Source organism: Corvus moneduloides, chromosome Z, assembly GCF_009650955.1.
Source record: "Corvus moneduloides isolate bCorMon1 chromosome Z, bCorMon1.pri, whole genome shotgun sequence".
Lineage (NCBI taxonomy): Eukaryota > Metazoa > Chordata > Aves > Passeriformes > Corvidae > Corvus > Corvus moneduloides.
Window position 1 is genome coordinate 3,315,233 of NC_045511.1, and position 12,510 is coordinate 3,327,742.

The window sequence follows — 12,510 nt, forward strand, 5'->3', positions numbered from 1 at the left end:
AGTAATTTACCCCTGTGCACATTGATTCTTGCATAATATATGCATACTTACATACTACATCCGTATAAAAATAATTTCTCTGGGGGAATTCAAGCCAGCCGTGATTCTGACACGAGCGTAGAAACAAATACATTTAAATTTTTGCTTCAAGCCAGTTACAGGTGCCAAACACATACAATTTGTGGAACTAATGTCTATCTTCAGAAACAAGAAAGAAGTTTTGACCTGGTACTTTAGTCAGACATTAAAATCCAAGGACTGCATTTATAAGCATCCACCTTTTCATCTGTATGTGATCCTCAGCAGACTCTTGCTGCTTCCACCATGTGGTTCTCCTCACCAAATCTCACTTTTTTACATCTAATGTCCAGAAAAGCCTTTTGTCCTGGACGTACTGGACTTGGTTATCATATGAAGCAAAATACTATTTCCTATCCCATTTTTAGATCATGTTTTCTCTGAATCCTAGGCCATTTCTTACTCTTAAGGAAATGGTTACCCCAACCAAATTTATATTTCAGAAAATGTAAAATTTAGTTAACAAAAAAAATGTTCAGAAGTTTCATGCTAGAAGAAGGAAGAAAAATAAAAGAGTAAAATAACTCTGGAGAAAGAGTTTCCACAAGGAAAGTTTATTCTTAAACCTTAGGAAGTGAGCATAGCTTCCATACAGAAATTTAAATAAGTGATACCTCTGCCTATAGCAGCAGTTATAGCAACTGCCTATAGCAGCAATAATTCACAAAATTTGGGTGAAGAGGGAGATACAGAGTATTTCCAATACCACTTTCTGCAACCCTTGTATTAAGCATATCAAGAGTGTGTTCAAGATCAAAACCCCCCAAAACACATCCTCCTTCTCTTCCCATCTGATTTAAACTGACAAGAATCAAGAAAATTAGGGTATCAACATAGCTTTCTCTAACATGCACTCAAGTAAATGCAATTTTTTCCTGCTTTCATTGCTTAACTAGGGAATTAATCATCTTTCTTTTAAAACATATGAGTTAAGCCTACTTAATTTAATTGGAAAAACTAGCCACTTTGAGTCAAAAAATTATCCAAATAACAGAACACTTCCAATGCTTTTTATGGTATCTTACCTTTTTTGCTATTGCTTAGGGCTACCACTTTTGGTTGGTTTATGGAGGTTTCTATCAGTGGTGGTCGCATTTCTGCCATTTTCATCTCTTCATCAGAGGACAATTCTTCTGACTCCTGCTAAAGGAAAAACAGCTTTATGCTGTCCATTTCAAAGAGTAGCTTAAATGTTTAAAGTAAATGCTATCTAAACTATCACCCACTAAACAATAAAGGGGTAAAAAGACAGATCAGCCATATAACATAGGCAAAACAAAACAACTTTGTAGTGCATCTACAGTGCAAGTCAACTGAATTATCTTTAAGGAGTAGCACATGCAGACTTGCATTGTCACTGATGAACTCTGTGGGATGACACTCCAACAGGTAACTTTAATTGCAAAAAACTACTTGGAGCAAGCAGATGAAGCCTTCATTCCACCACTGGAGAGAGCACCCAGTTGAGTCCACGTCACAAAGTCATCACTGAACCAGCAAACACTGCAGACTGACTAGCTGGTTTTGAAGAAAAGAGCTCAAACTAGAACACCTATAGAGTAGCATGAGCAAGACAGTCAGGAATGGAGAGGTATGCTGTGCGAAAAGACTGAAGGAGCTTGGCTTGCCTAGTCCATCTAACAAAAACAGAGTAAGGGTAGCTTGCTGGGGGTAAATTCCAAAACGAAAAGAGGTTATTTAATTTCAAGAGCAATGGCAGAAGAATAAAGCAGCGCTGAATACATTTAAGCTAGTAATCACGAGTTCTGAACCATAAGATGGAACTCAGTGCACTTATGAGAGAGATTAATAGACAAAGCTGCTGCACGAGCAGCCATGCAATTTATTCAGTATCCAACTGCCATCCCTATATTCATTTATCCTCAAAACCCAGTTGCTTCCAGTAATATTTTGAAGAAACAAACCCCCAACAAACTTTCTTTCCTCGAAGCAGAAATTTCTTTCAGTGAACATGCCTCCTGCTATGAAATCCATGTTGCATATTGCAAAAAGAGTCTGTCCATGTTCACTTTTTCTTACTATTTTGGAATACTTAATGCATGGAACCTATTGGAGCACCACCTTCCCATGATACCAATTACCTGGCCAGTTCCTGGGTCTGCAGGAAGGACAAACCTGACTGAGATGCAGCAAACAAGCTACGATAGTCTTAATTAAAAATAAAAATCCATCTGCTTTTCTCTACAGTCTGAACAACCAACTTCTTCACTGCATCTACCACATTCCCTTCCTCTTGGATGTAACATACAAGTCAATGCTGAAATGGAAAGCATACACACATGCAAAGTTTAGCTATGTGGATTCTGCAAAACTGTTACCAGCAGGAAGTAAGGAAATACACAGAAGTAAGGACTTCACTATACCTTCCTTGTTTACTTACTACAGCTACAAAGACTTACTGTCACTATCATTAGACAACTATCATGATCTTCTGAAATTACATCTTTAAATTAAAGAAAATATGTCAATACCATTATTTTCAAAAAGCATGCAGAAGCAGGAACACCCTAGTGGGAAGTAGCCAGTGACAGCCACAACTGCCTGTCCCTCAAGTCTCTTCACCATAAGTATGATATAGGCACATTCCACAGCTTACACAACACAGGCAAAAAAAAAAAAAAAAAAAAAAATCCACTTGTGAAACTATGAAAGAAGTATTTTACAGGTTGTGACTGGGAACTGATTGAATGACAACTTCCAAAATTTGTCATAAATCTCAAACTTTCTAAATAAATGAATACATGGCGTTTGACAGAGAAATGCGAAGTTCAGAAGTTTAAAATCCTTCACTATAAGAGGTAAATACATTTCAAGTAATATTCCTGATAGCTCACTAGTAAACACAGAGGAGTATTTTAAAACCCACCTTCCGCTTTTCATTTGAAATGCATGTGTATAGTTGGATACAGAAACTTTACTGCTACCACTGATCTGATGTTTTCTCATTTCAGCAACAATTAAAAGTGATTATTTAATGAAGTATTGACAATCAAGCAACAACTGGAGAATTCTACCAAAATATGAGTCTTTTCAGAGTTTATGTCAACCTTTAATTGAGTTTGCTTTATTCTTCTTTAAATGCATGCATCTTTTACTATGAACTTTTAAATAGCTGTTTCAACTTTTACTTAACAAAATCTGAAGCAAGAAAAATACTGTATTGAAAACCATCTGAATTTATAACACATATGGAGGCCAACTTTCTCCTGTTGTCAACAGAAATTTTCATCTCCCAGAAGAACAAATTCAGTACAACACCAGCACAGTTTTTGACTGCTACAATGCTCATTGCAATGCCATACCTCAAGCATTTCTTCATGGTTGACAATTGTTTTCGTGTTCTGCAAGGTTTTAACAAGTGCAGTCATCTGTGAATTTGCAGTGCTGTGCTCAGCTTCTGGTTCACTAGGCTTCTGCACAGAGCTTCCTGTTGAAAACTGCTTTCTCTCATCGGCTTTGTTCTTTATTGAACCAGTTTCTGAAGTCTACAGAATTAAGAATATTAGCAGAAAAAACATGCTGAAAGATTTTTAGGGACATATAGAGCCAACATTATGTATTTTTGGAAAATGGAATGGAAAAACCTGAGCTCTGAAATGATAAAGTACAGAATGCACCAGGTATGAAATGCTAAAACAATGCCACAGATTACTAAGATACAGTCCCTAGCCTGTGTCAATCAGTTTGACTCTTTTCCTTACTGGTGTCAATTTGTACCATTACATTTCCAGTCAAATGAAAAAAAAATCAAAAAGGCCAATACCTACAATGATTCTATGTCAGCACCAAAAAATAGTCCTATCACCTATCATGCTGCATCAAACTCTTAGAGACTCTGGACACTTTTGCCAGCCCGTTATGCTTGTTATCACACAAAACCTTCAGTCATGAGGGGAGCAGTAAAATCCTTAGAGATTATCAAAATTTCATTGTAAAGTCTGGCAGATAAAAGAGGATCAGAGGATGACAAAGATGCCGTCCTCCAAAAACCAAAGTCAGCTCCTTAAGACATCCACAGTTTTTATTTGCCTGAGAATTCAGTCACTTCTCTTGTTCTTAGTGTAGGAGGAAGACTGCTACTGTAAATCAGACGCTTATTACAGACCTCCTTAGGTGGGGAAGAGGTAAACTGTGTTCTATATAATCTAAACAATTTTTCTTGCTAAAGCGTCAGAGGGGAGGGAGAAGAGAATTAAAAGGAAGCAATGACACTTTAGTCTTTGTAATTTCTTACAAAACCAGAAGATAATGCTATCTCTAACCTTTACCCCCACATCTTTCACAGAAACTGTCTGGACTTCTCGTTTTGACTCCTTCGCAGTATCTTCAGTAGATTCTTCATCCTTTAGTCTGTGTACAATTGTCTGGACTGTTTTGACCATATTCTTCAGTTCATCAGGATATGGAGTTGGATACCTCTTCAAATTGCCCTCCTGTATAACAAAAAGCAGTAAGGCTCTACATTTATTTAAATGTTAGAACTAAAACATAAGCTTTAAAAAAAAAAATTAGTTAGGCTAAACCACTGAATAATCTAGAACTCCACGTTGATACTCAAGTGTACCTGCACTGAGGCAGATATAAGCTTACACAACTAGGCAAGATTATGAATTGCTTTCACTCCCTTTCCCCCAACATGTTCAATGACTCCAAGCAAGGATTAAGCCAATAGTAATTCACTCAAAATAAAATCAGTATTTATCACGGTTTCCCCACTTGTTGTCCCCAGCACTATTAGTCAGGTGGCCTCCTAGTTAGGCCCTACATTGCCACGTATCAGCTTGAGTTCTTCCCTTGTGCCCTGCTGAAAATGATTTGGCCAAATAATGCCCAGACTGAAAGCAAACACAACAAAAAATCCAAACCATAGTGTTTCATCCTGCTAGATACTCTAAACTAGTAACTGATGACTTGATTTATTCAACAGAGTGAAACCCATAGCCAAAGTAAGGAAAAGGCTGAGATTAAGGGTGGAAATGAGAGGGAGGGAAATACCAAGTATGCAAAAATAAATTCAATACTAACCCGTGGTGGTGCCTCTCTCTCATCTTTGTCTTCATCGCACTCAAATGCCACCTGAGCACGCTGTTTCCGTTGTTCCTCCCACAGAGATGGATTGAAACTTTCATTATCAGATATGAACATAACTGGAAAAAAAAAAAAACAAACGCAAGAAGCTCTTAAAAGAACAGGATACACTATGCAAAATAACATATACTCATTTTCTTTCTCTTGGATGGGATTGGTGTGCTTTGTATTCATTCTTTTTAAAAGATAAAAGACTAACAGCACCATTAATTGAAGATTAGATGCAATACCACTGCTTTATGAATTTGGCTGTACTTTTATATTAGAAATATCCCTACCTGTAAAAAAAAATCATATGCTCAGCTGTACATTAGTCTCAACATTCACACTTGAAAATTTTCAGCGAACTCTGCTAAGTGGTTTTATTCTATATATAAATATGAAATAATGTATTTGTGTGTATATATATAAAAACATAAATTATACCTGTATAGATTTATATAGCCTATTATCAGTGCTTAATATCATTATGCAAATGCAAGAACATTCATCTGATTTCATTTAATGAAAATTTAAAAATGAAAACTAAGAATGACTTACTGAGGAAAAACCTGCATTCTTACTAATCCTAAAGAAATGTAAGCATCTAAACCTGAAGGTTAAGTTAATCTGCATGATTTTGCAGAAGTTATGCAGTTGACAGGGGTTTTACAAGTATTCCTTGCTTAATTTTACAAGAGAATAAATAAACTTTGTAGGTACCCACTGTCTCTTATTTTAGCATATCCTGGTGTTACATCAGCCAGGTTCTACTTTTAGCATGACAAATAGTCTAATAAATCTGCCACTATCACCCAGCAAATGTATATCCTTCACTAGCGATATCAAGACTGTTCATATTAACCACTTCTATACCTGACACAGAGAAATACTTAATTTTAGGGCTCAGTAAGTGCAATGGCGTATTTGTTACTCTGCATTTACTGGGTCACTTACATTTTAATACATCTAAAAATATTATAATAAACTTCACTATCCTGATTACTGAGACTTCCTGACCAAAAACCAACTTAAAAGCTCTGTCTATTGAACCTGAAACCTTTTTGGAATGACTACCTCAGACAGGTGTTCGGTCAGCTTAAGCCAAACAAACAGTCCTTTCCTTGTCTACAGAAATAAACCCCAGAACCTGAGAAAAACAGAGTTCAAATGGAGAGAACACTTTCAGGAACAATCTTGAACTTCACTGAATCTCCCAATTCTCACATTCTATCAGAGGTACTGCAGATACATTAGAAGGCGCTGAAAGTGACGCACAATTTACTGCTTTTGCTTATGTTTTTGATTACTCCCCTCTCAGTGTACTAGACACCTGTGCCACAGAACAAGGAATGTTGCAACTTGTCAGTTTTCAGTTATTTCCATTAATATATTGCCCCCCACTTTATTTCTTTTAAAGCAGCACAAACTTTTTCCTTTACCTTGCAAGGGAAAGAAAGTGGAAAAATAAACTTATTTAACTCTTTCCTAACTCCTGTTGGGCTTAATAGTGGAACATTACTTGTTTCCCTAACTATTTCACAACTGTGCTGAAATAACTTTCTGGTAAGAGCTTAAAATTTCGTGCCTTACTTTTTATAAAAACAGTTCAAACTACATGTGAGCAATATGCTTTTTCTGGAGTGATGTTTTTTCACTTCAAAATAAACCACAGAATGCTATGTACTTTTCAAAAAATATGTACTTCGTAATGGAGGAAACATTTTGTTAAAATAGTCAGTTTGAAGCTAACACCTGCTAAAGGGAATTTCACCCCAAACCACTAAGCTCTGTTGAAAGGAATGAGGGTGTCACGCTGGGAGTGGCAACCATCACAGAACGTGTTCCTGTCAGTCCATTTCTCACCTTGCTCACTGACATAGTTTCATCTAGAATTTACCAATATCTAAATCTCATTAAGTTACTGTTCTCATTCATCAGACACAACTCATCATTCTTACAAGTATACTCCAAACTTCTATTTAAGTACTATTTAGTGAAAATCATGTTAGCAGGAAGCCTTCCCATTATTGTCAAAAGTGACCACTGTGACACGGCATTTCAGAAATTCCTTACCCTCCTCAGTCCTTGGTTGCTGAGGGAACATGTAATTAGTAAGTACTGTTTTCTGTGTGTCAGGGTCAGCTTCTTTTTGAAGAGGGATAAGTGGTTTAGACTAGAAAGTAAATGAAAGAAAGCTATGTTATGAGAGTATATATATATATAAAAGTAAATATGACCGACATATCATAGAGCATGCCTGTCCCATGACTTTGAAGACTACTCTTCCTTGTATTAAACCATTTCTCCTCTGAAGAATTTTCACAAAATGAAGATATTAACATGTCTGTATTTGACTGATGACAGGCTTTGACTGAGGAGAAACTCAGCAACAGCTTTTGTGAAAAGCAAACACTAGATATTCAAAAAGTAACCCAGTTTCTTGTTGGTACTTACTACTATCCCAAAGCATGCTGATCTGAAATGCACAGATATATCTGGCTATTTAAAGCTGCAATCATATAAAGAGAAAAATTTTGTATTCTTGTTTGTTCACTTTGACACCAGATTGAACATCCTCCACCCTTTACAGGGAAGGGCAGGGGATTCTTTAAATTACTGTTTTAGAAGAAGTGCACATCTGAGGCTATTAGATTTCTGACAGCCCTGTCTACCTTAACGCCATTCAGAAAATCAGCATAATACCAAGGACTTTAATAAAAAGGAAAAATACAAGCTACAAGCACATGAGTTACTGCTTAACGGCTTCAAAGCTGAACAGTCACACAGTTCAAAAGGTGTGGCAAGAAACCTAACTCAAAACCAGGCATGCTGAGTTTCCCCACTGGTATAGCTGTGAAAGCAACAGCAGGCTAAACATTTAAGTTCTAGCTTATCAAGCACTAACTCTCCTGTGTAAATTAGCCTGAACAAAAGAAAACAAGAAAACAACAAAAAACAAAACAAAAACCAAACAGAAAAAACACAACAAAAACAAATGAACAAAACCCCTCCCAACATCTGTTAAATTGCATTTCCTCACAGTGCAAAACTTCTCCAGAAATATAAGTCTCCAGAGACAGGTAAGCTCCGTATTGGTTACTTCAGCAGAATTGACACAGTAATGTCAAGAAAGTATTGATGCACACAGTACTAGGTCTCTATTTAAGAGATGGCTCTTTTCTTGTCAATCCCACTAGGAATGAAGTCAACAACTATTTATTTTCAGTATTAAAAAAATTTACCTGATTGTCTGATAGCCACATAGCAGTGAGTTGTTGCAGTTTTGTAAAGGTAAATGGTAAATTCTTCAGTCTGTAAATTAAAATAATTTATGTAAGTACATTTAACCATACTGTTAAGACTTTAAACAACCCTGCATTAGCATGTAAAACATTTCAAAAGAACATATCCATATGAAGCTGAATTAATAAATATTGAGAGCTGAAAGGCTACAGCATGTAATTTAAATTCATATTAAAAAAAAACAACCCAAGCAAACAAGACAAACTTATGTCTGCCCAGTTTAGCAAGTAGCTTAAAACAAAGAAGTTACATTGTAACTTGAATTTAATTCAATTGAGTAACTTAAATGTGGAGACAATTAACGTGAATTAACAACTCTGAATCCTCAGCATTTTATCTGTCAATATATATGCCAATTAAGGAAAAATATGCTACACCTGAAAATCAGTTTTTTTCTCAAAGATACATGTACGGGGAAGGGACTGTCCGGGATAATGGATGCTCTGGCATTAATGGATAAATCAAGCCACAAATGGAGCACAGAGAAGCTGGATTGACAGAACAGGAGGGAGAGCTTCTCTAGACTTCTCTCTCCCAGTGTATTTCAATACTATAAACTAACAATTCCCCAAAGCTAAACATTTTCTCCATTTTTAATGATCACCTCCAATAAAACACAATTCTTTTCCCCCTTCCACAGAACACCAAGGTTTTTTTACAATATCCTGTGATGCTGTTGGGTGCTCCATATGTAATTCAAGAAGCTATAAATCTTTAAGTAAGAATCAAAAGTTTTACGAAAATAACTAGACTAATTCCACAGAAAAACACATGCTAACAATCACCAATGTATTGAAGCTGCACTTCAATGCATCTGCCAAGTCATTAAAATAAAGACAGCTTAATACAATGGAACTGCAAGATCCAGAATACCACAATAGTACATTAAATACATCTCACTCAGCTTCTGAGCTATGCATGAGATAAGGAAAGATAGCATAATGTATTCATAACAATCCCTCTACATTATTGTTGCATTTTATAAAATTTCTACTTGATTAAAAGCATTCACAAACCTATTGTCACTCAGATTGATGACTTTTAATTTCTGCATATCACCCATTTCTTCAGGGAGAAATTCAAGTTTATTAGAATGCAGAAACAACACTGTTACATGCTTCCAGTTTCCAATCTGGAAAAAAAAAACAAACCACAAAGAATTAATTCATCTTCACAACATAAATACGAAAATTTTTAAAACAATTAGTATTGAGGCTATTTTTCCTGGAAAGTGTACTCATACATACTAAACGTTTTAGTTTCAATACACAGCAATGAATTCCTGCTTGTTGCTTAAAAAAAATCAAATTTCATTATTTAAAAACCTGTATATTTGTACACATCCTCCTTTAAAAACATACACAAAGAAAATCCTCTCAAAAATTATTACCTTCACAAGTTGTACAGACTATATAAACATGTTAAAATATTCATTTTACAGTTTTGCAATTAAATACATACCTCTGATGGCAGCTGAGTTAAAAAGTTATGATCTGCAGCAAATGTTCTTATATTCGAGAGCTGCCCAACAGACGAAGGCAATGTTTCAATCTCATTGAAACTACAGTCCAGTTCTTCTACTGATATTAATCTAAAAAAAAAAAAAAATTAACTCCTCTATACAGATTAATTAATCCAACATTAATTGAATACTTGCAGTTTAAATGAAATTAGTATCACTATTAATTATTCATCTCAAATGTAGTTCAAAATAAACCCAAAGAAATTAAAATCTAAGAAGAATCCTTTATTGATTGCCTAAAATGTGTTTTGGGGTGGGTGTTTTTTCATGTTGGTTGATTGCAGGTTTTTGGTTCTGTTTTGAGCTTGCTTATTTTTTTTAAATCTCCTTTACACTGTCCTCACAACGAAAATAATGAGGCCAGCAACACCAAATGCTCGTGTAGTACATGACAACATGCCAGTGTAAGGCATTAAAAAGATTCAGAATGGGACAGATCATACTCAAAAAATTAGAGCTGAGTGGAGTTTCTGAACAAGCAAAGAATTTCAAGAGTTAGAGGCAGTGAGCCTACAAATTTGGCAGTGAAGCAGTATTTTGTAAACTCTGACAAAAGATAACCTGTATTAATTAAAATATATGAAAAGAAATTGGAAGACATTGTACATTTCTACAGCACTTAATTCTGAGCCAATTATTTTTGCTATTACTTGCAAGTTTTAAATTAAATTGCTGGACACCAAAATATATATTAAAAAAACCTGCTGATGGACAGCTGAAAATTCTCTCTCTTTCTGTCTCTCTCTCTCTATATATAAAAAAATAAAGATAAATACATGTTCATATTTACAAGATTTTTGAGATTGGGCAATCATTTGCAATATCTACCACAGCCATGTTCCTGTCAACAAAAACCAGTTTCAGGAAGCTGACTCTTTAAGTATCTTGTTTTCTATCACACTCAATTTTTCTTTTATCGATTGGTGGCTGCATTATGTGAGGAACATATGTCTTTTGGTATTAAATAATAAGAACATACATGCTGCAAATAGAACTCAGATATGAAATCACTCACTTTAAATTGTATTACAACATTAACATGTAGAAGAAATGAAATCAAATAGTTACAAAAACTCTGAAAGAGAAGCCATTGTTAGAGAACAGTGTTCAGAAAGGTAATTCAATTTTTTATTTTGGTGAAATACCTACCCTCCTATGGAGTCTGGCAAATAAATTAACTGGTTTTCATCAATTTTAAGTGTTGTCACCTTTTTCAGAGAACCTATAATAACAGGAACAAGTAAATCAAAATGGACATTTGAGTTCATTAAGCTGAGTTTTAACTTTAAATTACAAGGGGAAAAAGCCCCCAACATTATGGACAAGCAACCACATCTTCTCTATTCCCTGGCACGCCCATAACGCTGTATTCCTAAGGAAATAAACAGATGAGCTTACAGAACTTGTTTGCCAGCTTACAATGTGTCAACCATTCAGGTAGGCGGGTGGAAGCAGGGAAAAAAAGAAATTGGCTTTTTTCTGATAGAGCCAGCAGCTTTTCATCCATTTACAAACTACTGTATAAAGTAAAGAATGCTCTGAAACAATTTTAAGTTATTATTCAGCCATGCATTAACAGCTTTATCAACAATTGGCACTTCTACTCAACTGGAACAGATCTAGAATGTAATTTTTCTATTTTCAAGTGCTCTGTGTCTGAACTATAGGCTTTTAAGAACATGAATTAACTGAAAATACAAACCAATAGACTCTGGCAGTTGCTGAAGTGAGTTACTGGATAACAGTAGGTCTTGCAGGCTTTCACAACCTGAAATACCTTCTTCAACTACTTCAATGTTGTTTTTAGAAACATCCAAGTAGGTCAGTTGTTTCAAAGTGCCTATGAACTAAGAGAAAGAGAAAATAATGCATTCTAGAAAGTGCAAGTTTAAAACAAAAAATTTGGCAGACTTGACAAACTGCCTCTCAAGTGTAATGCCAGAGGAAAAGACTTAGAGTGCCGAAACACAATTTTATGCAAAATACCCAAACTTCCAAATGAAGTATTTTGTGCAGATAAGCACAGCTGATGTTTTTACACACAGAGACACCCCACAGTAGCTCTGTACGTCCCTGAAGTCAGTCTGCCGCACATTCAATGGTTAGTTACCGTGAATCAAGTAACTGAAGGTTTAGAACAGACTTCAGAAAGAGACACATGGTGTGAGGACATCATTACGCTCCAGTAAAGATTTTCAATGCTTATTTTTGCCTTTTGTGTAAAACTGCATCCTACTTCACCTCAAAAACAACAATGATGAATCCCTAATTGTACAAAACTGAAAGAAACAAGCCAAAATATAAGCTCATATTACCATTCCATATGAACCAAGCGTAAGCTTTAAAATTCACGCACATTACTTCATTAAAATCTTCACTTTCAGAAATACAGTTTTATTTTACTGCAAAACACAGTTCAGCTTGTATTTTACAATCAAACCACTCAACTGTCTAAGAGTTAGTTGAAGGAAAAACAGTAGCAAATACTACTCACTAGGCAGGAAGGCCACATTTCA

The 12,510-nt window shown here is 35.4% G+C and overlaps 1 protein-coding gene across 9 annotated transcripts in view; it reads right to left on the bottom strand.

The window, feature by feature from the left end:
- The window catches only part of ERBIN (erbb2 interacting protein), a 119,454-nt gene that overhangs the window by 21,261 nt on the left and 85,683 nt on the right, over positions 1 to 12,510 (bottom strand). For 6 of the 9 annotated variants that reach the window (XR_004237370.1, XM_032095388.1, XM_032095385.1 and 3 more), the window contains 10 exons: positions 11,697 to 11,841; positions 11,144 to 11,216; positions 9,934 to 10,063; positions 9,489 to 9,604; positions 8,412 to 8,481; positions 7,243 to 7,342; positions 5,125 to 5,246; positions 4,362 to 4,532; positions 3,402 to 3,584; positions 1,104 to 1,221 (listed from right to left, as the gene is read on the bottom strand). Coding sequence is in view for 8 of the 9 variants with exons in the window: in XM_032095388.1 (XP_031951279.1) it covers positions 1,104 to 1,221; positions 3,402 to 3,584; positions 4,362 to 4,532; positions 5,125 to 5,246; positions 7,243 to 7,342; positions 8,412 to 8,481; positions 9,489 to 9,604; positions 9,934 to 10,063; positions 11,144 to 11,216; positions 11,697 to 11,841 (1,228 nt within the window). In the remaining variant the exon portion in view is untranslated. The remainder of the gene's footprint in view (positions 1 to 1,103; positions 1,222 to 3,401; positions 3,585 to 4,361; positions 4,533 to 5,124; positions 5,247 to 7,242; positions 7,343 to 8,411; positions 8,482 to 9,488; positions 9,605 to 9,933; positions 10,064 to 11,143; positions 11,217 to 11,696; positions 11,842 to 12,510) is intronic. The other 3 variants (XM_032095387.1, XM_032095383.1, XM_032095384.1) reach the window with 2 other exon arrangements.